The sequence below is a fragment of the Prenolepis imparis genome, unplaced genomic scaffold (genome assembly GCF_030444845.1).
Source record: "Prenolepis imparis isolate NDT839.2.m4 unplaced genomic scaffold, iyPreImpa1.0 SCAF_4, whole genome shotgun sequence".
NCBI lineage: Eukaryota > Metazoa > Arthropoda > Insecta > Hymenoptera > Formicidae > Prenolepis > Prenolepis imparis.
In genome coordinates this window covers 17639671-17667574 of record NW_028141162.1, presented here as the reverse complement: position 1 = coordinate 17667574, position 27904 = coordinate 17639671, and the positions used below count along the sequence as shown (strand labels likewise).

Here is a 27904-nt window from a genome sequence, read left to right as displayed (position 1 = left end):
AATGATGATGCATATGCATTTATGTAGCTTACTCTTACGTTTAATGATAAAAGCGGCTGTCAATTCAAAATTTCGCATATAATATGTACGGATCTATTATATATTAAAATAAATTTCGATTTATTACAAACCATCTTAAAATATATATATTATTTTCGAAAATATATCTCAAAAAGAAATTGTTCGTATAAAAAAAATAAATATTATAACAAAAATTTTATTAATGTTATATTTTCAATATTTTAATATTAAAATATTGAAAATGAAACATTAATAAAATTTTTATTAATTATAATATTTATTTTTTTTTAGTGAGGTTTTTTTAATGAGGAATTAATAAAAATTTCAATAATGTTATTTTCAATATTTTAATATTGAAATATTGAAAATAAAACGTTAATAAAATTTTTATTAATTATAATATTTATTTTTTTTAAACAAACAATTTCTTCTTGAGATATATTTTCGGAAATAATATATATTTTAGAATATCTTGTATAAATAGAAAATGTTAATATATATATATATATATAATGGATTTGCACATATATAATATATATTATATGCGAAATTTTGAATTGATAGCCATTTTATCATTACACGTAAGAATATAAGCTACGTAACATGCATCATCATTGCATATAGATTATATCTAAAAAAGTAGTGCGTTTCTCAAATTTTAAATTTTAAATAATTGAAGAAGAAGGGCTTTTCGTAAATTAAACTTTTATTTTATAATATAATTTCAATTTAAATAAGCTTAGAGTTACAGATATGTAAAGGCAAAAATTGGAAACTCACCAAAACGACTTTTCTTGATATTTTTGCTGAAAATCGCGCGCGTCTTGAAATTGATAAAAAAATCTATTGTTAAAAAGGACATCCGATGATTCTGGCACACTATGTACGTATGTATGTATTTCGGTTTGCCTATCACTCCTGTTGACCCTGGGTCGGCAGAAGAATCGGTGGAGACCTCTAGCGGAGAATCGGATGAATTATGGATTCGTAAACTATAGTCAAAAAGAGAAAACAAAAAGCGTCAGGAGCGTATCAAGGCTAATTATAAAATAATGTACATATATATATATATATTACTTTTACATAATTTTTGAAATAATAAATTTTATAAATCATTATATATAAAAAATATAATTTACTCACTAAAAATATTTTTTATTTTATTTATTATTAATTTTATAAGCAAAGCACAGTCAAAATTTATCGCATTTATATATATTACAAATTGCATGTAACTTATTTAATACAATACAGAACTATTTCATACAGAATATTTACATTTTTGCATTTTACTTATTATTGGAATTTGTGTTTATATATATATATATATATATTTTAATTATACTTATATTTTATATATATTTTAAATTACACATATATATTATTAACATATATTTAAAAAATACAGTAATTTACTCTCGATTCGCATTATTTTTAAAGGCCCCACGATTAAAAAAATTACAAATCAATGATAAATTATTGAACTGCATCCAATCATTGATCAATACTTAGCCATTTATCCGTCATGTTTTCTATTTGCTTAAAAAGGATTGGATTTCTGAGACGGATCTTTATCTCTAGTTTTCCTCCTGTTGCTTTTCTGCCATCCATAAGCTGAAATAATAATATAAATTTTTTTATTCTATATATAGAAAAAGTGTGTAAAAAAATAAGTTATTTTATTACCGGGAAGGAATCATGTAGAGTGCACTGGGACTCCAGAGGTTGTAACTTTATTGTCACTGTGCCAAGTAGACTATCACTTCGGAAGAAGCCTCTGTAACATTACGAAACATATAATAAATATAAAAAAAACTGATATCAAGAATGTTTTTACGTCGCAGAAATTCAAATATACGCTGTTACAGATTGCTTGTGTAATATGATGAAATAATTTAATAATGATACAATTTTACGTATACGATTCATTCATTCTACAAACATTATGATAACTTTTACATATATGTATATTTAATCTTGCAAACGCTATTGCTTCTTTTTATAGAAAGATGGCATGTATGATAAAATGCCAGGGTAGCGCTTTTTACATTACTCTTAAAAGTGTATTAAATCAAAATCTTTGTACAAGTAACAAATTGCATACTCTACAGGATTTAAGGGATGTCATACCTGGGATGAGAGCAGCATAAAATGGGATTCAATGAGCATCTGCAAGCAATATTCTATTTTTTATGTACAATATTCTCAAATACCGTTTCTTAATATTTAACATAATTAATGTTTAATTGTCTTCTTACATTTAACTAGCTTCGCTAGCTTTTAATATTTAAGATGTGTACATGTAAAGCTAAAGAGAAATAATGCAATTTATTTTCATTGCAATTCATGCAATTTAATTGCATTTTAAAAAGATTATGTCATTATCACAGAGATGCTGATTATTTATTACTTGTCTGAGAGAAATAATTCAACTTATTTCTTTATTCTAATATCTTTTCAATTTAAACGAGAAAGAAATATAGATATTTGCAAAAGAATGAGAGCATTATTATATAAAAACAAAAATATACAAATATTTATAAATAAAAAAATTCTAAACAATAATAATTGCACGTACAGGTAATTATTAGTGTTTCTAGTAAAATTATTTTTCAGACAAATGAAGACAATCTTTCTGCGCAAAATTATAAGTCACTTTTTGTCCCAGACATGTTTTGTCATTTTTTAAATATGAATTTGTTAAAACATTTAAAAATCTACATTTTTTTTACAAAAATATCAAAAAATATTTTTCTCATTAGGATAATTATATTATGTGATATTAAATTAGTATGTGGTGCTAAATTTAATATTCATGCTTACTAATGCAATTTCAAGCCACTTGATAGTGACAAAAATTTGCATGCACACCACAGTTTTGTGGATCTTCAATAGTATTTTATCAGATGCAATGGATTAAAATTCAAATTAATATCAAATTAATATTAAACACTAATTAATGTTAAACGCTATTGATATCACATACATACATATACACACACACACGCACAAAATATTGAATTACCCTTTTGCCCACACTTCACACTTTAAAGCGTGTCGTTTGAAGGCCCTTTGACACTGTCTGGAAGTGCGACTTATAATCCCATTCAACGGAAATACACCCTGGTATTCAGGATTGGCAGAATCTTTGACTGTCGATGTTCTATCCGTAGGATGATTATCCGATGGAAATGGAAATTCAAACATAACATACGTATCTGCCTCTCGAGAATAATTGATTCCCCTAATTATAGAAATTTCGATGTCGCTGTCGTTTAAATCCGTGCAACTCCTGGAAAAATATAATTTTATTTTAATTTTCAGAACAAATCTAATTTTTATAATCTGGCAAAGATTTATATTGAACATTTTTTTCAAAACTAATTAAAAACATTACACAGTTGTCTGATATTTTCTCATTGTCTTTTCCTTTTTTCATAAAACATTTGTATATAATCGAATTAATAATGTTTATAAATTACAGAATGTTTCTATATTTAATATATGTATTCTTGTTAGGATAAAAATAGAAGTAGAGTTAAGTTTTAAAATGATATGATTAAACTCTCTTCCGTTAAGACTTTTCAAGCTTATATATAATATTATTATATATAATTATAATAAATGAAAAAAAAATAAAGAATTTTTAACAATTTTCAAAAAAAGAGATTTTTTCTTATATAATTTCTTTTCACTCGCTCATGTACATTTATACTTGAATTATCATCAGTAATAATAAAACTAAATGTATACTAACTGTACTATTTGATAGCTTTTAATTTCATAATGATGTTGCGGTGGTGGCAGTAAATCGCGTTTTCGAACTCTCAGCATATCTAAATCTCGTGTGTAACCAAGTGCGAGTCGTTCCCACCTATTATATGCAGCAACATTCCCCAACGCTTTTGAATGATCCCGTGAAGACAAACACGTCTGCGAAATTAAATGATAAAAACTTATACAAACTAATAAATCGTACAATTTTTGGCTTACATTGATACTAGCTTCAAATCTTGTAAAATATATATTTCCATATATTATTTATTACTTTAATTTATTTAATAAAACGAAAATAAATATCACTCTAACGTTAAGTATTTAGTAAAAAGAATATTTTATTATTACCTTAATTTGTTTAATTAATTGAGTTTCAAGATTTTCATAAATTTGATCATCCGTCCCGGTCGAGCCTTCTGAAAAATCTTCGGCAGATACCAATATGAACGTTTCATCTTTTTGACATGTAGTAAGTTCTTTTCTTTCGAGAGGCGATAACGGAATCGAATTCATATCGACAGGCAATCCGGCTTTGCTGGCTCCTATTAAAGGTTGTATCCCCATAGCTTGTTTTAGATAATCACGCGCCAAATCCATATCCCCATCTTGTTTTGCATTTAAAGCAGCCTGCTTCAATTCGCGCTGTCGCAGCTGTAATTGTAGCATTTGCTTTTCCGCACGCGATGTTATCTTTTGACTAGGTTTCTGTCCTAATAAAAAATATGAGACGGAAAATATAATATATGAAATATTTCTCTATAACTTTAGGAATGTATAATTTTAGCGTACAAAAATAATAAAGAAATTAAGTTTAAGAATAATAAAAGAAATTGAAACGTTTGTCCAAATATAATCTTTTTTCCAAGTTATAAATTTTTTATGTATATTTCGATAATCTTTATTAATTGAGTATAAAATGAGTTTAAAGTGAAAAAAGATTAAAAGTGGTTAAAATAAAAAAAAAGCATTTTATTTACTCAAAATCATGTCCATATTTTACGAAATATATCTTGTATAATAAATAAATATATATACAACATATATATATATTTTTTTTATATAAGATCATGTATTATAAGATATTTTGTAAAACGAAAGAATAATTTTGGCTAAATAAATGCTTTTTGTAAGTTAATTTAAAAAGAATTACACAAAAATATATATGTATATACAAAAGAAATATAAAATAAAATTTAATTATTCTTTACCTGTTCTAGGAGGAGGAACAGGTGCTTTTGGTAGCGCAGGCTTTGTTATAACACTATCTTCGGATGACTTAGACTGAACTGCAGGTTGCGCAGTGTTATCATTATTTTGCGAATTAGACAATGGTGGAAAACCAGGCGGAACAGGAAGTACATCCAGAGCTACTGGTTTCCCAGATGTGTATAACTTAATAGCGTCCTCAAACTGTTTGCAAATTCTATTGTATCTACGCGCCTTAGAAGTATTACCCTCTGCTTCGGCAGTCACTTTTGTTCTCCTGTACATTTCCAAACGTTCCTTAAGAGCACCTTCGATGTTCTCGGGACCGAGCTTCGTTTGTGAATCAGCTGTCAGTAATAAGCCACACTCATATTATCATATAATTTATATTATGACTTTATATTGCATATTATACAAGTATGAATTGATGTATGCAATTTATTTTAATTTACATTCTTAATTATATAATATTTATTATTACATTATTAGTTATGTTTTAATAGTTATTACATATAATACATACAAATGTAATATATAGATTTACAGAATTATTAATAACATAATTTTACAAAATATACATAATAATTTTACAAATAGTTTTGCTTACTACCTGTATCTGTAGAAGCTTGCTTCTGAATTTCGTTTTCTTCTTTTGCTGCTGATGGTGCAATATTTGCTGAAGATGGTAGAGTTGGAGTAGGTGGCATATCTGACAAATCAAGCTTCTCACCCGCAGCAACTGCAGCAATAACTATGTCGAATTGTTTCACGGTTTTCACATACTTTAATGCTTGCTCTTTATTTCCCGCCTTTTTCCAAGCAACTGCAGCAGTCTTATATTTTTGCTGTTGCGCTTTTAATTTATTCGAAGCTTCCTGATCAACTGTGACGTCTGCCACTGGTTCAGAAGGTTCAGAAGGACCATCATTTAAAACTACATCTGATGTAGCAGATTCATTAACTTCAGTCGGTGATATTTCGTTTACTGTAAAAGAAAAAATGGTATTTATAAAATAAAAATTAATGTCACAAATATTCAAACACACAGTGCTTAAAAAATAGAGCTACAATAAATATAATTGACTCATTATAAAAAGCTATAGAATGCAATATTACAATTTGATCTTCAATATTAATTGAACCCTTCTGTCTCACATAAAATATAAAATCACATGTAAAAAAAATATCATTATAATATTTGTTCCTTCAAAATAGACAATTTCTTCTATTGATGTCTTTTTTGTATCATAAAAAGAAAGAAAATATTCAAAACTCTCAAGTTAGAGAAAACTTTGTATACACAACTGCTTATATAAAATATACAATTATTATACATTATTAGATATAAAAATGTTGATATTAAAACATGGTATAATAAAAGAATTAAATTTTATATTCATATGTGCGTAGTAATTTTAGTTACAATATAGTAATTTCTGATATTACTTTTGTGAAATAAAAATAAAAATTCTTGTTTAAAAAAATTCAAAGTTCAGTTCTTCACAACTTTAAAAATAATATCCAAGATCATACTAATATTACTATGTAATATGTTTAAAACTTTAAATTTTCGAAAATGCTTATTTTTCAAGATATTTTTTCAAGGAAGTTTGCAACTTTTTATATATTGGTTTATAAATAATACATAATTTTCTTTAAGATAGAATTTGATTTCAATATTAGATCTAGATAAATTCATAGATAAAAAATAATCACCTGTATTTTTAATTGTAGATTCTGCAGTAGCGGAAGGAGGCAAGAGTGGAGGAATATCAGCTTCATCTATGTTTCTACCCGATTGCAGAGAAAGCAACATTTCCTTGAGTGTCCTTACACCTCTGTTAAATCTTTTAGCCCTGGCAGATTCATTTTCACTTCTTGCCTTTTGCTCAGCTTTTTCGTAAGTGGTTAGTCTTTCTTGCAACATTTTGATCATTTCTTGCATAGAATTATTTTCTTCTGGAGTGGATTCACTTTCATTAGGTTTTGCTTGCTCTTCCTCCGTTATTTCTGGCGTTTCCGTCTCTTCCATTACATCTTTATTTCCTGTGAGTATTTGTAACTCTTTCTGAAGCAATAAAGAATTTTAAATTGATTAAATCTTATACTGCACTAATTATAATCTAGTATAATCTACTATAATTAAATATCGCATACCAATAATGCAGGATCATCATCTCCTTCAGTTGGCTCTTCATCAGAAATTGTATCCTTCATAGACTTGGCTACCATTTCGTCCAAATTTACATCGGCAACAGCTTTGCGTGCAACTATAATATTTACATATATATTATATGCAGATGCAAATATATAATACAAATTATTATTTGTAATCCAACAATTATAATATTCTAGGAGAGACTTGGTAATATATTTCTTCTATTCAAGATATTCTCAGCAGAAAATATTACAAAATTGATGATGAATAGATTAAAGAAAGTTTTATCAAGTTAAAATTATTAAATAGGGTCCTTTATTGAATTTCATAATTTCCACTAAATGTTTTTTTAATAACAAATTTTCTGGCTAATTTGGAAACAATTTTTTCTCATTAAAAATGTCAAGATATTAATAATTTTGGTATATAAGTGAGAAAAAAAGAAGAGTTTTTCGCAAACTAAACTTTATAGAGTTAAAAGATTAACAAAACTATATGTTTTAATTAATTTCAGATAAAGTGTCCTTAATTTTAATTTAAGTTTGCAAAGATATATAATAAAGAAAATTTGAACTGACAAAAAAATAACAACTTTCCTTCACATTTTTATTAAAATTAAAAAAAAAACTATTTCCAAATTAGTCAAAGAATATATTATTAAAAGGACAGTGGTTTTAAGACACCTTATATATTATAAACTTGCACGTATAATTTTATTATTAATAATATGAAAAGAAGGGCAATGAGCCGTAGCAAGAAGTTAGTGCTTATAATTAATTTATTTGAAGTAATATGACAAACATGTTTCGATCTGTATTAGATCATCTTCAGTGTACAAAAGGAAAACGAAGAAAGTTTTATTAAAAAGAGTATAAAACGTAATTGCGGATCAAAACAATTCGTTACACATTAAACTACTAAAAGTATTATAAATTAACGGTCAATATCATCAATAATGATTTATAATTTTATTATATCTTATACATGTATATATTTCTGATATATATCAAATTTGTAAAATACTGAAAAACAATCAACTTACCACTGCGCCTACTTTTGTAGCCCGTATCATTACCAGCTGTCAAAGCAGCTAATTCAGCTTCCAAGTCTTCGTCGTTGCCATCAACCATCATATTATCACCAATATTGTCCATATTTATATCAGGTACTTCAAAGATGCCAAACTAGATACGAGATGTTAATGAAAAAAAAAATCCACAAATTCTGACACTTATAAAGTGAGGACAAATAAACGTGTCATAATTATGTACATTTGAAATCCTAAGAGTTAAATTTATAATGCAAAATACAATAAACAGAAAGATATATGTGAATCTCAAAAACATCAACAATGAAAAGGATTTTATAATATATATATTTATCAAAAATATGATACCTGTTCCAAATCACCAACCGGCCTGGGTCGTCTCGGCTCTTTTTTCTTCCCAAACATATCGACACGTTAATATTATGCGATATAACGCGAATAATTAGCAATTTTAATTTTGTAAAATTTGAGTCGCAACGATTGAATCAACCTTACGGCTATAAACAAGTAGTAAGATAGATGTGACATGTGACAGGCAAATTTCGAATAGGGAATCTAGAGATTTCTAGGGAATCTCTGTTTGGAATTTGCAGCCTCAATATTTCGGCGCGTTATATAAACATTTGATTGAAAAGAATATATAACACGTTTTTTATTCAATATAATCGAACAAAAAAGTTGGTAATAATCATTTACAATGAATCATCTGTAATTTTAAAAGTACAGACATATTTATATATATCCATATGTAAAACGAGAATGTTTAAATTACAGCGAAATTAAATCGATTGAAAATATTTATACATTTAAAGAGTGCAAATAATAATACATTGTAATGAAAATTTTTTATAATTATTTTATGTATGTATTGCGTGAGTGCGTATGTACGTATGTATGTATGTGTGTGAGTGTATGTATACACAAGGGATTATCAATGATATTCACGAAAAAAATATCTCCAAATCATCTATGTCGGATAGAGAAAAATCGTCGGAGAGATCGTGAATGTCGACACTAGGATCGTAATCCGCGCTATCGTCGCCGGAATCATCTCCATCTCCACCATCTTCGTCGTCGCCGTCATCGTCATTATTTTCCCTGTCATTTTGATCGTTATCGCCGTTGTCCTCTGCGCCAGCATCTGCATTATCGCCATCTGCTTTAAAAATATGCGAATCAATTCTACTCTTAAAAAGTTTACATATTTTTAATATTTTTAATTTTTCTTTCAAATATTTTATTTTTAATTTTTATTTTTAATATTTTATTTTAAATATTTTTAATTTAAATTTTAAATATTTCATTTTAAATATTTAAAATTTTTATTCTAAGGCTCCTGGTGCCTTGCCGACCATGTCGGAATCGTGACGTCAGAGGCGAGAAAACACACGCTATTTCTTTTTAGATGCCATTTTTCTAAATAAAAACATATTTGCATAAAATAACACTTAAGATCTCTTTAATACACTTCTAAAAAACGTCGAAAACTATCCTTTTCCCTTTATAATCAATCAACAGCTGTAAAATGTAATATTATGAGGCCCAGTCCTTCTGGTCTTTGCACATGCGCAGTCATTCCGCATGTCAAAGTCTGATATCTCGATCATTTTACGGTTGTTGATTGACTGTCAAGGAAAAAGAATAGTTTTCGGCGTTTTTTTAGAAGTGTATTAAAGAGATCTTAAGTGTTATTTTATGCAAATATGTTTTTATTTAGAAAAATGGCATCTAAAAAAAAAATAGCGTGTGTTTTCTCGCCTCTGACGTCACGATTCCAATATGGTCGCGGTGAGCACCCAGGAGCCTTAAATATTTTATATATTGTGTATATATTATATATAAAATATTTAAAATAAAATATTTAAAATAAAAATTTATAATATAATATATATTAAATATTTTATATACATATCCAAAATATATACAAAAAAGACAATTAGAGAGAAATGTGATATAAATCGTAACAAATGATGCAATATCAATTTTTACCATCTGCATTATTATCATCGGATGCAGAATTGGAACCATCATCATCACTGGCATCAAGGTCATCCTCTTCGTCATCCTCATCGGCTTCATCCTCATCGTCCCTTCGTCTTCCAACATCGTATAATCTAACGCATGACTCCTGTATGCTCGTGAAGTCTCCTATATTCTCCACTATGGCAATCTGCGTGTCGAATTTGTTACAGGCAAGGCCGTAAATTCCTCTTTTTACATCGCAAGTTGCTGTAATAAATAAAATTATATTTATACAAAGGAATAATTTATAGAATAAAATAAAATTTTATCTTTTATGAATTGTATGTAGAATATAAATCTTTCTTTTTCTCTTACCAATATTACTGTAATCTAAAGCATCTAGAGTCTTAAAAGAAGTCACGTAATGAGAATCGTTTTCAGTTTCTTGATCTAACGCAACTGCATATATAATATTGTTAATTGGCGAAAAAATCACTTCCATCTCGTCAAGAGTAGAAATTGTCTTGAGTAAGTGAAACGTCCTCAAATCCCATACTTCGGTGTTAGACACAACTTCGGTCCCATTTGGATGAAAAACTCCGTTTAACGTTTGATTCAATTTATCGAATTTATGGATTTCCTTGCCCGAATTCACATCCCATAATATGCCATCGCTAAGCACCAATTCATCATTCATACTAAAAGTTGCGCGATTCTTAGTGTATTGATTTGAAATTGATGGCGTCAGAGTCGACAATAATTTTCCCGTTCCTATATCGTATATCTATAATAGAAAGATATATAATGTGACAGTATTAAAAATATATAATCTTATTGAGATTTTTCAAGATATAATGCAATTAAATGTCAATAATTTAATATTTACCGTTGCACTTTCTCCTTGCGTACCAATTATTCTATCTTGTAGCTTTCCGAATTCAACGTAGTCCTCATTCTCTAAAGCTAGTTTCATTTCGAAAAACGCTCCTATATCCCAAAGTGCTGACATAGGACTTCTCCAAGTAGTCGACGTCAACAAAAGATTACCACGTTGATTACATTCCATATGATATACATATGATTCGTGACACTGATAAGTCGCCTCTTCCATGCCTGTATGAATATTGAACATTTTGATGTCTCCAGCATGGGTGCCCAAAATGAGATATTGTGTACAAGGCTGCATTCAAACATATAATTAAAAAGAGATATATAAGAATAATTTAAATACAGAGCTGGGAGCTAATTGCAACAAGTTTGGGCCCCGATTTTGTCATTAAAGTCCTTAAGTACCTTTTCTCCTTTGTACCTAGCATTTTAGCAACATGTCCTTGAATGTACGTAACAAGACAAAAAGAGAAAAATCGTATCATGTTTCACACACACACACACATACATATATTTTCAATAAAATAAAGAAAAAAACATTTCTAAAAAAAATTATAAAACAGATTATTAACAATCAAAAAATATTAAAAAATTGTGGCTTTTAATAATCTAAACTCGTGAAATTAAGATTATCTCAAATGTATTTATAAATCTTATTGCAACGTTTAAAAAAGTTAATTACGTAAGAATAAAAGGGCAAATTAGTTATTATATGTCATAATTTTTTTGAACAAATCTGGGCCCAAAGTTTCAGTTAAATCTCAGCGCTGGTTTAGAATAACACAAGTAAAAATTTACCGAGAAAGTACAACTAGTGAATATTCCTCCCACGTCAGTAGGCCGAAAAGTTTTTACAGGACAGAAGCGGCTGTAAATGTATTTCCTATCTAACGTTCTACTATCCATTCCTAATGCTCGCCTTGCTAATCTCACCGTTACATTTGTAGGTGAAGAATTTTTTGTACATGGGTCTGGGCACTTATGTGGCCTAATGAGATGATTAAATTAATAAAATATTAATTAAGTACATAGATAAAAAACAATTACATTTTATATGATATAAATAATATATAGTATTCTTTATTTAAAAAAAAAAAAAATTGAAAATATATTTTACTTACTCTAAAAGATTGAATTGTGGACATGTTACCATAGGATTTTTACAAAGTGCATGTTGATTCGTTAAATATTCTGTAATAATAGAATCAAGAGTAACAGATACATTGGAGGTGGCTACACCAGGCCCTCCGCCACCTCCGGGATCTCTGGAAATCTGTTTTTGTAACGATCTACAACTGATTGGTTGAGTAGATTGATAACTAGTTGGGACTAGAAGTTGTTTATCAGACGACATTGATTTCCTATAATATATAATGTTAAACCAATATTAGGAAGAAAACAAGCTATAAATATATATATATTAAAAAAAGATGCTTGCAACATACTTTTGATTAATTTGTAGTTTAATTGGTTGATTCACATTGTTCGAAATAACATTTTGATTCAGGCAGTCTGCAAGTTTTAATCTGATATTATTATTCATAGATGGTGAACCAGTGCATGCACCCGTATGAGATATAAATCGAGATGATGATGTGGGGGTAGCATTATTTCTGGCTTCTCTTTGCGTACATCTGCTTGTGTTGTATAAGTTGACGGGGGCACCAGGAGAAAAACTATTTCTCGGCTAAAACATAAAAAATAATATTTTAATATATCCGTAATATATGTATATATATATATATATATATATATATATATATATATATATTATATCAAAAAAATATAATTATTTTACAATTAAAAAAAGAATATGTATATAACGATACATTATGCACTTCCTATTTAGGATTGCAAAAATAAATTTTATCAATTTAAAACAATTTAAACTCACAGTTACGTTCGTAGGATTTCGGTATGTAAACGGCTGATATGTCGTCATAGATCTCATAATTGCAGATGATTCTAAAGTTGCTTCTCTGTGTAACATACTAGCCGTCTCAATCAAACCTTTTGAGATGAGATGCTGATATATTAATTTATTAAGCTGTTGTTCATTATATTGTATCCTTGTTTGCGCCACAACATTGGCCTATAAAAAATATTTTATTTAAAAATATTTCCAAAATGATATAAAAAGAAAAGAAGTATACAGGAGTGTATTCTACAAATACTGTAGAATTTTTTAAAGACGCTAAAAATAAATATCTCTCTTGCTTTTCCCCCTCTCTCCTTTCTCTCTTCTTTGAATTATCAAAAAATTCATATAATTAAAAAAAAATACAATTACTTTGGAATATCCTGCATATAATATGTAAGTTAAAAGTAGCTTACCCTGTGTAAACTAACTAAAGAAATTTCATATTCTGCGCCTGTTGGTTTTGCTTTACCAGAAACTCTTTCCATTAGCTCAAGAGCATATTTTTGAAAAGTAACATGCTCCTGCCGCTTCTCTTGCAAAATAGGATCTTTCATAAGAGACTGAATTTGTCCATTTGTGAACATCGGTAGCTTGCTAATAATCTGCCTGACTTTCTCGCTACGTGCCAATCCAGCTAACGCACGACATGCTAAAGCTCTTATGCTATCGGCATCGGTGATAGGTGTTTTCACCATCATTAATTGCAATAATACCTATCGCAAAAATCATTTAAACAAATTATACAATTAGAATGTAATTATTAAATATATAATTAAATAATTATTAAATATAATTATTATTATATATAATTTATATATTATATTATATTTATTATATTATATATAATTTATAATTAATATATTTAATTATATATAAATATATATAAATTATTTATAAATATATTTATAAATTATATAAATTATTTATAAATATATTTATAAATTATATAAATATATTTATAAATTTATATATAAATATATAATTATTAAAATAATTATAAAACATGATTGCGCAAACATACCATTATTCCATTATTTGACCTAACACTTTCCCATACTTTCTGTATCAATTCTTCGCTGTTGTGCATGTTCGCCTTTTTCTTAGCAGATCCAGTTACGGAATATCTGGCTACATTTCCTCCGACCTTGAAAGTTACCATTAGTCATTAGCATAAATATATAAAAGAATGTATCAGAGATGAATTTATCTGGAGAAAACGTACTCTGTTTATGGGAGCGCATACGCAATTAATTACAGCTCTAAGTGCTGCTCTCTGAACATCAGCATCCGCGATAATTTCACATTCTGCCGCAGCTAGCAAAAGATTAATCGCCATTGTCATCGACATATCCGGCATATCAACTCTTTCGCACAGCAGCAACGTAACTTTAGGTACAACGGAACAAATTGCGATTACGTCCAAACACGATCGAACCGTCTCCGCGCTGGAAGTGGCGTGAACCCTAAAAATACAATCCATTTAGAAATCCTAAAAAATAATTGTGTACACTTAGAGGACATAGAAGAGTCTAATTACCAAATTATAAAAATTTGATAAAGGACCCCGCACCAAATACATAGGATTTTGGCTTTCGGTAGAATTGGCTGTTCTTTTCAACAAAAGATGTAATAGTCTCAAAGCTAAATATTCGATAGTTACCGAGTCACAGCCAGTCAAACAACTCGCTAATTTTTCATATTTGACTGGCTGTAAATCAGTAATCTTCTATTATTTAGCTTTGAGCCTGTTACATTTTTTGCAAGTCATAAGTTACAACATGTGGGAAAATCAGCCGATTTTACCGGGATTTAATTTCATCTAAGATTGTATATAGATTTAAAAAGCCCATATAAAATCTTGGTAAGATCAGCTGGTTTTCGTACAGCTACAACATATGAAAAAAGCAGCCAATGCCACTGAAAGCCAAAATCCTATGTATTTGGTGCGGGATTCTTTTTGTTAATTTGTATTAATGCGTCGAATACGTTTTACCGTCCAGTATAATTCCATTCACGTGCAAAACCTATGATTTGCAAGAGCAATGTGATACCACCCAAACGATGAAGCTCTTCCACTGGTGGCCACACTGCTCTGACCGACATTAATTCTTGAAGGAGCTCCACCTTGGCTTGAACTTCTTCGCTGCTGAGTTTGCATGCCTAGAATAGACATTTCAAGAATATTAAATAAATTTAATTTAATCTATAAATTATAATATAATTATACTGTTTCATGTAGGTTTCCAACTTTTAATGCGAGGCAAGGCAATTCCGCATCAAGTGTTAATTAAAAAATAATATATATTTAGAGATTATCTGTATTAATTAGAATTTCTGAATTAATTAATGTGATATTAACGTGAATAATTATTGTGTGATTAAAATAAAACATATTAAATGCATGATTACAAAAGATTTTACCTTATAAGGTGGTAACGAAGGCTGCCACGTATCACGCTCAGCTCTAACATTTTCTGCCCGTTGTAATTGTTCTGCTTTCATATGCAAATGCGCTTCCATGTATCTTTTCAAAGCAACAGCTACATGTCGCACAATTTGCCTCGATGCACATTCCTCATCGTCGTTTATAGTTGATTCTTCCTCAATGTTTAAGATTGGCAATGTAGATATCTGCAACATTTAAATATATTTCACTTTTTTTATATTATAATTTTTTATATTTAAATATATTTTACTTTGTTATATGAAGAATAATTTAGATCTATTTTTATATTATCTTTCTTGTAATAAAATTCGACATTTTTGTTTCGAATAGAATAAATACATGAAATAAGAGTTCTTATAATGAGCGTAAACATGAGTCAGGGTGTCTACTCAAATTTTGTAAAAGATTTCTCTGAGAATTCCTTGATCTTCCAGATATTTTCGTTTAAAATTCCAGGTAAAATAAGAAACTTTGTAGATGCAGCTTTTTAAAATAAGTTTCTTTGCTGTATGCGCTTTCTATATATAAATGTTTTTTATTCATACGATTCTAAAGTTATCAAGAGTGCAGTTTTTCTAGCATTTAATATTGATTTATTAATTGTAAAATTAATTTGGACAATAAGTACGATATATCATTATATCTAAACATTAAAAATATATATGCAAAAATATAAGATATAAATATATAAAACAACAAATAATTTAATATAAATGTCTTATAAGGAATACTAATTTATTTAAATATTACCTATTAAAAAAAATTGAACAATTTTCTATGAAACTTACATAAGATCTTGATATCTTGAAAAATAGATCTTTAATAAAAAAAATCACATTTAAAAAAAACTTAAATATTGCAAAGATATGTTAGACATATGTTTCTTAATTGCTAAATAAGAATAAAATTATCAAAAAGGCAATTTTTTAAAAAAGTTCCCTGAATCCTAATCAAATTCCATGAGAATTCCCTGATTTTTTAAGGTAAAGCAAAATTCCCTGAAAGTACCAGGTTTTCAAGGTTTTTCCCGGGAGTTAGTTGATAATATATACAGTGTTGTGCTTAAATGATTTTAAAATTAGTTAGATAAAGATAAGATGAAGATGATTTTGTTTTAAATATATAGATAAAAGATAAAATTATATGACGATATTCATCTAGATAATTTCCAAATAATATTATTTTTAAGATCACTTATATAAACATAGTTATAAAAAAATGTAAATTATAAAAGGGATATAAAAATATATTCATACTTTTATTTATAAGTTTCTATCGCTTATACTGCTTAAGTTCTACTATTTAAATATTTTTATGTGCTATGACTCTAAACCAAATTATCTGAACACATTATTTTTCATCCAAGATGAAGATATAGATAATGCATATTTTAATTATCTATATAAAGATAAGATGACGGCAAAATTTCATCTAGATGATCATCTATATAATTTTAATAGCGAAAGAACGGGCTAATTATATATAATTTGATTTAGATAACAGCAAACACTGAACATATATATATTCTTACCACATTGAATAATTTTCTCAAGCCGTCCTGCGCGTCGAACTCTTCCAATATGACTTTGAACGGGAAGGAAAAACCGAAGAACATAGTCGCGTGACATCGTCCGGAGTCGTGACTGCGTTCCAGTAACCACAATGCATAAGTTACAAGATCGGATATAATGTGCTTCGGCAATAAACACACTCGTTCCATAGCGTCTTCGCAGTATGCGAGATAATACAGACATATAGACACACCTGTTGCCGCGACGCTCGGTCTGGGCACGTCTAACAGCCGTTGCAAACCGCCGACGTTGAGGAACTCAATCGAGAACTTCTTATGACATAGCAAGGACGCGAGATACTTAAGGGCTTCGAAGGCGAGCCTGCTGTCCTTGGTCTCTCGTACATTTATGTACTTCAGTATTAGGTCCAGAGCGCTATGCTCGAACACGTGACCCAGGAATTCCTGATACTCTCCCATAGGGGTCAAGTAACGCAGGATCAGCATCTGCCGGGTCGCGAGGGTAGGAGGATACATCTGCACGTTGCCGATGACGTAGGACTCCATCTCGGCCCAGGACGAGTTCGAATTCCCTTCCAGCAACGTGCTGGAGTTCTGCGACAGGTTCGACAATTTTTGGAAATTGCATCTGGCGGACGCCGGGACGTTCGCGATCCTCGTCTGCTGCAAATTGCTCTGCTTGGACGGCGTCACGCTGGAGTTGACGGAATTATTCGTACTCTTCGGAATAGATAGAGGCGGCGACATGATCTCGGGATAGAGATCGCTGTTCTTCACAGGTGTTTCGTAATCGGAGTTGCTCCTCTTCTTTTTTATGACCGGCGAGTCGTCGGAATTGCGCGTCGTGGAGTTGTCATCCTCGTCGGAAGAGAGCTCCTGCCTCTTCACGACTCCGTTCTTTCGCCACTTCTCGCGCGCCTTGTGCTTCCCCGGGATACCCTTGTCCTCGAAATCGCTGATGCTGTTCCTATCTTGTCCGAAATGAGCGAACGGTCTGGCGTTCTTCTGACGATCCTCGTGCGCCTTCTGCTGACGATCCTCTTGCGCCTTCTGCTGCAACTTGTGCAATCGTTGCAGCATCAATGGCACCATCTTGGCGTTCTGATCTCTAAATCCTGTGGCGATGTCTTGCACTTCCATGGCAGCTGCCAGAAGACCGGTTGAGTAGCTCTGTAATGGTTCGACACTCTTCTCCGACCAAGAGAATAATCTGTGTATAAGTCCCTCCATGTCTGGTTGAAATACCGCCGATGTCTCTAATCCTGGAAGTATGTCTAGCATCAAGCGGCAGGCAGCTATATTCAACTTTCTGACATCTCTTCCAGTCACCCCCGCACGAGACCAGTATGTGTCCCTCAAATAATCATTTATTAACTGGAAACAAGTATTACATTAAAACATTGATATGATAAAGATCCAAGTTTTTAAGCATGTACTTATGAACAATAAAAATATATTATTATTAATCAAACCTTGTTTAACTTATATTAATAGGATTATTTTTATTACATATAAACAGTTGTTGATAATTTAAAAAATGACAAATTGTAGAAAACTCAACAAAAAAAAATAAAATAAAATTTAGTTTCTCAAATCTCAACTTACTAATTGCATTTAAAAAAAAACATTCCAAAAATCGTTATAATGAGAGCATGTAAAAAATATTTATAAATGTTACTTTGTATATATAAAAAAAAACAATTACCTTTGTCATAAAGTTATCTTTCCTGAATAAAACTTTTAATATATGCCCAAAATTACACTCTGGATCGGTGCGAGAGGGATGTCTTTCATCAAATGGATCTGGATCCATCTTCATATAATTCTCCGTCTCAAGTTCTATTATATCCGCTAATCTCTGAAGAACAGGAATAGGGTCGTACATTGGTGAATTATGCTCTTCTTCCCATTGTCGTAGAATTTGTACAACATCAGTTACTTCCGCAAGTGATTCCGCATTTGCCATTATTTATCTGTAGAAATATCAATTATCAGTATTTCAAATTCTATTTAACAAAGTTTTATTGCGACAAGATCTCATCGTATAACAAAATTCATTAAATTCTATAATATAATTGTAATATATAAATAAAACTATAATGTACAAAAATCTGATGAAAGTACAATCGATCTATCGATTATATATATTTTCATCACATTTTTATATATTAAAAAGTTATATATATATGTATATATATTTTATGTGCAAATCAATTGTTGCGTAACATACAATTGCAATTCTTGGAGAAAAAAATGCACAATAAAAGTTTCTACTAAGAAAAAAGTATAAAAAAAAATTTTAATATAAATTCCAATAAATGCGGCACATAAATATATTGACTACAAATAATAAATAAGTCAAACAAGTGATATGAGTGTTTGTTGATGTTTGTGACATTTAACACACCAAAGTTATAGTTAAGTATAGAAAGAAAAAAATTTCACCGATTGCAAAAGAGACTCTATTATCAATCTTACGCGACGACCTAACCTCAAAATGGCAGCGACAGTAAACAAAAAGCCCGACGTAGACGGAAGAATTTATCGACGCTCCGACCCGAAAACGAGAAAGCGAGACGCGTTAAAGTCAGCTGCGGGACGAAATGGCCCGACGGGAATTAAATTGCGAGCCGGCCGGCTATCCGGAATCCGCGTGCGCGCAAAATTTCACGATAATGATCTGTTGCATACGATGTGGCGCGTGTCTTTTATAGGTTAGGGTCGACGGGATGATTTCACTCGCGTACAATTATAAATTGGTTGAACCTTTCCGTAGACATCTCCAATATTTTGCACCAACGATATTGTCAAGGCGGATACTAACCCAAGTAATTTCGAAAATTCAGAAATGCACGATTTTCTCTCCGCTTTTTTTCCTTTTTCGCTGCACCAACTCGCGAAATAATGCAGTACGGGCGACGGATCCAGACAGATCTTTTAATTATTGTTATTATATATATATTTGTCACGTGACGAGCTCGTCGGACGCGTCGATTGGTTGTCGGCTAGGGAATTTCTAGGGTATTTTGCGAGTTTCTCGCAAATGTGATAAGACCCTAAGGTTATTTCGACCAATTACGATCGAGGGCAGAAGATACAGTGAAGACTTCTATTGGTTGGCTGTGAATCGCAGTTGTATTTGAAAGATCCTGTTTGGAAGAGAAAAGAATTCCAAAAGCTGTTGTTATTTAATTTTCCGAGAACTATAGCCTGGTATATTTTTTGAATTACGAATTTTAAAATCATTATTTAACTGATATTCATTTTTTTAATTTTGTTCTGCTCTTATAAAATTATATAAATAATATTTATATTAATATAAATATATAAACATTAATATATATAGATATATATTTTTTTTAATATATATTTCAATTATATTATATTATATTATATTATATAAATTTTGTTTTACTCATAAAATTGTATAAATAATATTTACATTAATATATATATATATATATATATATATATATTTACATTATATATATATATATATATATATATATATATATATATATATATACCAGGTGTCCCATTTTAAAGGACCCACTCAAATATCTCATTGTCAGAAACACTGCGTTAAGTCGAAAAATGTTTCCTACAAAAGTTGTAGGGTTTCGAGGGGAACATAACATAGTAATATTTATTTGACCTTGGGCGGCGTCTCCAAAGTTAGTGAAGGTTAACCTTAAGTGAAGGTGAGAATGAATTTTGAAGAAAATAAAAAAACGCTTCGGATAAAAGTTGTTCAAATTAATTAGTAGAAAAAGATGTTATAATAAAAAATATGGGTTTCCATTTAAAAAATTTATTCTTACCTTCACTTGACCTTGGAGACGCCGCCCAAGGTCATATGAATATTACTATGTTATGTCCCCCTCGAAACCCTACAACTTTTGTAGGAAACATTTTTTGATTTAACGCAGTGTTTCTGAGATATTTGAGTGGGTCCTTTAAAATGGGACATCCGGTATATATATATATATATATATATATAAAAAATGTAAATATTATTTATACAATTTTATAAGAACAAAACAAAATTAAAAAATATAAAAATTAAAAGGAAAAAATATATATATTAATGTAAATATTATTTATACAAATTTATAAGAGCAGAACAAAATTAAAAAATATAAAAATTAAAAGAAAAGATAAACATCAGTTGACTGATCAGTTTAATATTTGCTTAATTAATATGATTCAATTCTTCAAGAAGTTTTCTGTATATTATTCTGAGTAGCAAACTTTGGAGCATGTATAATATATTTTTTTTTATTGTCCAATTTAATATTTGATTCATTAAATTACATTAAAATAAAGGAAAATTAAATGCTACATTAGAAACTGTTATTATTTGAGACCAGTTTCGATTAACAATGAATTCAATAATATCGTTAAATTTTCAGATACCAAAGGTTGATGTGCCCATGCTGCGAGATAAAACATTTTCCAAGATTCTGTATGATTGTGAGCGACATTTTCAAGTAAGTTGCGTTTCAATTCAGCTTCCTTATGATACGCCTTATATATAGTTTCTGCTACTTCACCTAAATAGAGAGTTTGAAACATATATAGTTAAATCATGATGATTTCTTTAAATAATTAAATTTTAATTAATATATTATTATTTATATTATTAGATATAAATGCGAGATGCCTTCAAAAAGTTCCCAGATGTTGCACGATTCAAACTGCTTGTAGTATCGATATCTACTATTAGAGAAAGTAACATACATCTATGATGCATCAATAATTTTATTTATTTGTATTAAATATTATTTATAACAGCAGAATAAAATTAAAAAAAAAAAAAAACAAAAGAAAAAATTAACATCAATTAAATAAGTTTAATATTTACTTCATCAATATTATAAATTTTGATAATATGATTTCTTTGTTATAATATTTTGTGTTGCAAACTTAAAATACTGGTAAGATAATGTAAATACAATTTTTTCTATTCATATAAATGCATCACATATGTTGTCTATGATTTTAAAATAACAGTTTTTCATGAATAAAGAATGGCCATCAGGTTTTACTTCAAATTTAGCAAGAGGATTATAAGAAATTCATAAAATGTTTAACAAATATATGGGAAAAATTTGTTACCTTTTGTTTGTGAAAATCTTATTTAAAAATAATTTTTAAATTTCAAAATCGTAGATGATATGTGATACATTTACAAAAATGCATCGATGCATCATAGATATATACTGCCTTCTCTAGCAAAAGATAAATTACAAACAGTTTGAACCATGCAGCGCCAGTCTAGAAATTTTGATTGCAAGTTGTAGTTAGTTGCAAGAGTTCTTTACCAAATTTGTTAATTGGCCACGTTGTAAACAATTTATTTGTAGTTTGTAAGGCTGCTATGGTTATCAATTGATGTTTAATTTGATCTAAGTTTGTAACTATGCAGTCCTGTAAACAGTTATTTTTATTTATATTGATAAATTTTAGAAACAGCTTAAGAATTAAACTAACAATAAAAAGTTAATCGACTTAAAACTTTAAAAGAACAGATAATGTAATTAAAAAAATAAAGAAAGTTTTCTTACCAGATTATTACACACATTTTCTAATTCATCGCATAGATTTTGCAAAGTCGCAGAATAATTTTTGTCTCGCTTTAGTTGTATTATGTTTCTTAAATGGGCGACTCCTTGAATATGGAAACTGTTCCATTTTTGTATATTTGAATGAATATCTGCAGCTAAATTATGTACAAGACATGCAGTTCCTGTCAAATTTTTTCCTTGAAATTTATGTGGAGATAATTCTGTAATAAATTAATTTTAATATAATGTCAAAATCTTAAAAGTAATTCTATAAAATTTCTTCATTGTTTATTTCAATAAGGATACTCAAAAAATTTCTTAATATATTTTTTTACCACTCAATTTTTTTGTGCGAGCATATTGTATAATTCTACATCTAGTTAATGGTATATATATTTAATTATATTTAATTAAGAAATAATCTTACTGATAGGACTAAACGTCTCTCTCTTTGTTGGAGTTGTGAGGTTACAAATATTCTGTTCTACATTCATTTTATCCATAAGGCTCCTGGGCAGTGTTGACAATTTCAGGGGCGAGCCGCGGTGGGTGGTGGGGGGAGCGTCCCCCACCACCACCTCTGCGCAGCCGCCAAACCACGTGACGCAGCCACGTGACGCGGTCACGTGACGAAACGGCGCGCGCACCCCCGAGCCCCCACCACGCCGCTCCCCCCACCACCCACCGCGGCACGCGGCTCGCCCCTGAAATTGGCAACACTGCTCCTGGGTGCTCACCGCGGCCATATTGAAATCGTGACGTCAGAGGCGAGAAACATTCCGCTATTTTTTTTTAGATGCCATTTCTAAATAAAAACATATTTGCATAAAATAACACTTAAGATCTCTTTAATACACTTCTAAAAAACGCCGAAAACTATTCTTTTCCCTTGACAGTCAATCAACAACCCTAAAATGATCGAGATATAAGACTTCGACGTGCGAAATGACTGCGCATGTGCAAAGACCAGACGGACTGGGCCTCGTAATATTACATTTTACAGCTGTTGATTGATTATAAAGGAAAAAGGATAGTTTTCGGCGTTTTTTAGAAGTGTATTAAAGAGATCTTAAGTGTTATTTTATGCAAATATGTTTTTATTTAGAAATGGCGTTTTAAAAAAAAAAATAGCGTGTATTTTCTCGCCTCTGACGTCACGATTCCGACATGGTCGGCAAGGTACCAGGAGCCTTAAGATAGAAAATGACTAGATGCTCTGTGTTTGTAAGATACGCGTGTTGATTGGCTGTTGTCTTCTGGACTAATTTCCTAACAGCCATGTTGATGGGATCTCTATATATTTGTACAAAGGTCGATGACGTCGACGTTTCTTGAATGAAAATTTTTACAACGGAACTTTGCATCGTACTATCTCTGCTTATGAGACACAGATCAAAAATATAAAGACATCACTTTCTTGATATAATTTTGATTTAACGCGAGAGACGTAGAGCAGGTATTTGAAATTTTTTATATCATCTTATTTTATTATATATTAGATATAATTTTATATGATATATAATTATTTTGGTTTAAACGCGAGAGACGCGTATTTGAAATTTTTTATATCAGCTTTTATTATAGAAAACATTAAAATATTCTCGTCAATATTTTATACTTCTTTATATGCATTCATAGATAAATTTTTATATTGTTTTACATATTAAAAAAGTTAAAAAAAGATTTTATAGCATAGATAATATTATCGCATATATATAAATATACATATAATTGCATCCAGAGTATAAAAACAAAAAGGAATTATTTTATATATAATTCTGGATGATGTTTATATATACAGATGATGTTAATACATATGTTTCTCTTTCATTTCCACAAATATTTTATGAATAAAATATTATATTATTTTGCTTGGTTATTCAACCCTGCGATTTAAATCTGCTGGATTTTTTAATAGAAAATATATCTTAAAAATTTTATATTATTTTTCAATTATAAGAATTATATGTACAGATTTACATTAGCAAATTCAAAATATTAATTGTTATAAAATGATTTAAACAACACCAAAGAGTTCACAATTTTAGAATACGATAAGATATGGAAGAACGTGAAAAACAAAAATTTATAATAAATTATTTATTATAAGTTATTTATAATATAAAATAATAAATTTATTATAAATTTCTGTTTTGCGCAATGTTGTAAAATATTATTAATTATTAATAATATTAATAATTAATAAATTAATATATTTTATGTTTGTTATATATATATTATTTTATATTTTATATATTTTATATATATTATTATATATATAGTTTTTTATATTGCAAACGTTTGTGTCTGATATGTATTTTTATTTTTTGCAAGTTTTTTTTATAAGCAGAGCTCATCTGTTTTTTAAATAAAATGCCAAATCGTTTGTTTCGATGTTTTATAAAAAATGTTTTTTTTATAAAAAATCTAAATTTAAATTCAAAGAATCTGCGAGATATATATATGTATATACACACAATATGCACAGATGTGTACGTATGAATGTGTGCAAGTATATATGTATATATGAAAGTAAAGCGCTTCTAGCAAACTTATAATTATGGTCTTTAATTAAAGAAATTGTTTCTCATTTTGCTTATTATTTTGAAAGAATAGTTTTCAAATTTTCTTTGCATAGCTTTCTTTATTGTTTCCAAATGATATTAGCTATTCAACACACACACATACATTAATGATAGAATTATACGCTTTTTACTTATATATGCTTCCGCTTAGCGGACGATATTCATCGGATGCACTTTTTTATTCTCTGACAAACATCATGTTGCATGGCAACAAAAGTCGCTCTGCTGGTCTGGCTGGAGCATCCTAGCGGTCAGTGTAACATAACTGCACTTGATTCTGCTGTGCCGTATGAACCTGTGTATAAGCTCGTGGCATTGCCATGCACCTTTTTACACGTTGTTTTCTTAAGCTGTAATTTGAAAGAAAATACTTCATTCAATTTAAATTAATCTCGTTAACTGGATAGATTCAATTTAATTCAAATATTATAATATTATATGCGCATTTATTTATTTATTATATTGCTATTAAAAACATTTTTTGTTACTATTTATGGAATTAAATAATATATAATTAATATTATTATTATTTAAAAAAATTTTTTAAATATTTAAAAAAATTAGCTAAATATATATATTTAAGAAAAAATGTAAAATAAAATTAACAAGTTTACATGAAAAAATAAGCCAAAAATATAAAATAATTTTTTTTGTATAAGACTTTGTTTCCAAGAAAATTGACTTTAAAATTTGAAGAGATTATAATAACTACGATCTTTTTAACTTGAATACTTTTTAATAATTTTATATTATACTTTTAATTTGACAGAGCAATTATTATAATGTATAAATGTGAAAATACATATATTTTTTATTGGTAAAACAATTTAAAATAATTTAAGTTATACTAATGAGAGAAAGAGAAAGCCAGAGAGTAAAAGAGAGAGAGAGAGAGAGAAGTTGTGTATAAATTGAACTTTATTTTTTTTAACAAAAATTGTATCTTTCTATATATATATATATATATTTCAATAATTACTGTCAAAATAACTTCAATAATGTATAAAACAAGGTTGTTAAATAATTCAAGCTTAAAAAGTATAATATGTTATCAAGTTTCCTATTTTCAAAGTTATTTTTGTTAAAAATAAAAAAATTTATTATTAAATGTATTCTACATTTTTTATTAATTTTTTTATATAGAGTATAGATAACTTATATATAATTATTATATAGAATATTTTCAATATTTTCATATAGAAAATTATCTTTTCTAGTTATAGCGAGATATTTTGTATGTACAATAAATAAAGAGAAAAGAAACAGATTTTGATGAATATTTTCATGCGAGTATTTAGAAAGCCAATTATTTAACATATGTTTAAATAAATATAAGTAAGAAAGAGATATTTAATATATATATATATATATATATATATATATATATATTATACGAATCATAATTTAAGAACTAATATTAATAGCGAAAGATTTTAAGAAACAACTCTACGAGACAAATTATACATGTAATTCGGTTTCCTTATAGTAATATAGCAGCAGGTGTAGCTGTTTAAACATAGCTTAACAGGACTAGTGACTTCATTATGCTTGTATGTGTGTATGTATATTTGTGTGTATAGACGAATCATATATTTCCGGTTCGACTGACCGGTTCCTCGTGTTAATCAACGGAACCTATATTTACACTGGAATGGACGTTCTTATGTAGCGTATAAATGCAATACAGAACAGCTGATTGAGATGAGATTTATGGTAAATGAAGTTTGTATACGTGTGCATCTCATCTGCTGAAACAAATCCACATATTTTAAGAAATCCATTTTTAAAAATCCATTTTATAATTATAATAAAAAACTCTTAAGATATATATTTATTATTTATGTAAATTTATTAATTAAATTAAATAACATGTTTTTTATTTAATTATTTCATTGCACTTATGGCGTTATTTATTATCATTTTAAAATAGTTATAAAAGAAATGTGTTTAAGTATTAATTTATTTACGTGGTCGGATTCATTTATTTACATATTAATCGGTTTGATTTCGTATATATATGTATATTATTAAAATAAATATATGTGATATCGATTAGAGATGATCGTGAAAAAGTTTATGAAATATATTTAAACGACGAATTAAGAAGAAACCCACTAAATATGGGATTTTATGTTAAATCTATGCATTATACATTAAATGATTTATTCAAACAGACATAAGATGCGGATTTATCGTCGTTACAAAAATAAAACATTAGTAATTCTATTTTTCTTCGTCACTATAACGTAATCCTATGAAAAACAACCTGTCATTTTTATATTCAAAATGGAAATATTAAAAAAAAGCTTGTTACGCGCTCCTTTTAATTCATCTTTATTTTAATTAAACACTTTGTGAGAAAAACTCAGTGCAGTAAAGAAGCATAATGAGAGAATCGCATTATTTATATATTATATTATTATACTTTATGAATAATGGAATTTTCTCATGCTTTCATTATTATTCATATAATAATAAAATATAATAATGTTTTTTAATTTTATCAAATTAGCCTATCTATTAAACTAAGTTTAAAAAAAAAATTTTAATTTTATCTTAAGTTAAGGCTCCTGGGTGCTCACCGCGGCCATATTGGAATCGTGACGTCAGAGGCGAGAAAACACACGCTATTTTTTTTAGATGCCATTTCTAAATAAAAACATATTTGCATAAAATAACACTTAAGATCTCTTTAATATACTTCTAAAAAACGCCGAAAACTATCCTTTTCCCTTGACAGTCAATCAACAACTCTAAAATGATCGAGATATCAGACTTTGACATGCGGAATGAC

The 27904-nt window shown here is 28.7% G+C and overlaps 3 protein-coding genes across 6 annotated transcripts; all 3 read right to left on the bottom strand.

The window, feature by feature from the left end:
• Positions 1-1365: 1365 nt before the first annotated feature.
• Positions 1366-8702, bottom strand: L(2)gd1 (lethal (2) giant discs 1). Of its 2 annotated transcripts, XM_083036034.1 has the most exons (12): positions 8559-8702; positions 8205-8346; positions 7162-7274; positions 6721-7072; positions 5615-5989; positions 5007-5351; positions 4147-4508; positions 3779-3954; positions 3047-3313; positions 2152-2190; positions 1708-1798; positions 1366-1635 (listed from the first exon to the last, which is right to left on the bottom strand). In XM_083036034.1, the coding sequence occupies exons 1-12, from the start codon at positions 8613-8615 to the stop codon at positions 1516-1518; spliced, it is 2439 nt and encodes an 812-aa protein (XP_082892160.1). In that variant the 5' UTR covers positions 8616-8702; the 3' UTR covers positions 1366-1515. The 2 variants fall into 2 exon arrangements, with proteins under 2 accessions (XP_082892160.1, XP_082892161.1); XM_083036035.1 differs by lacking the exon at positions 2152-2190 and having other exon boundaries at positions 1373-1635.
• Positions 8703-8934: 232 nt separating this feature from the next.
• Mahj (LisH and WD40 domain-containing protein mahjong) lies at positions 8935-19919 on the bottom strand. Of its 3 annotated transcripts, none has more exons than XM_083035792.1 (16): positions 19783-19919; positions 18664-18931; positions 16959-18332; positions 15403-15612; positions 14975-15141; positions 14204-14444; positions 14003-14125; positions 13395-13694; positions 12955-13152; positions 12506-12747; positions 12182-12421; positions 11859-12048; positions 11059-11352; positions 10548-10956; positions 10200-10439; positions 8935-9369 (listed from the first exon to the last, which is right to left on the bottom strand). In XM_083035792.1, the coding sequence occupies exons 2-16, from the start codon at positions 18922-18924 to the stop codon at positions 9152-9154; spliced, it is 4707 nt and encodes a 1568-aa protein (XP_082891918.1). In that variant the 5' UTR covers positions 18925-18931; positions 19783-19919; the 3' UTR covers positions 8935-9151. The 3 variants fall into 3 exon arrangements, with proteins under 3 accessions (XP_082891918.1, XP_082891919.1, XP_082891920.1); XM_083035793.1 differs by lacking the exon at positions 19783-19919 and adding an exon at positions 19450-19618; XM_083035794.1 differs by having other exon boundaries at positions 8936-9366.
• Positions 19920-21220: 1301 nt separating this feature from the next.
• Positions 21221-23083, bottom strand: LOC145934972 (cyclin-dependent kinase 2-interacting protein-like). Its single transcript, XM_083035918.1, has 4 exons — positions 22953-23083; positions 22526-22746; positions 22283-22388; positions 21221-21511 (listed from the first exon to the last, which is right to left on the bottom strand). Exons 1-4 carry the CDS (start codon positions 23026-23028, stop codon positions 21315-21317), a joined length of 600 nt encoding a protein of 199 aa, XP_082892044.1. The 5' UTR covers positions 23029-23083; the 3' UTR covers positions 21221-21314.
• Between the last annotated feature and the right edge of the window lie 4821 nt (positions 23084-27904).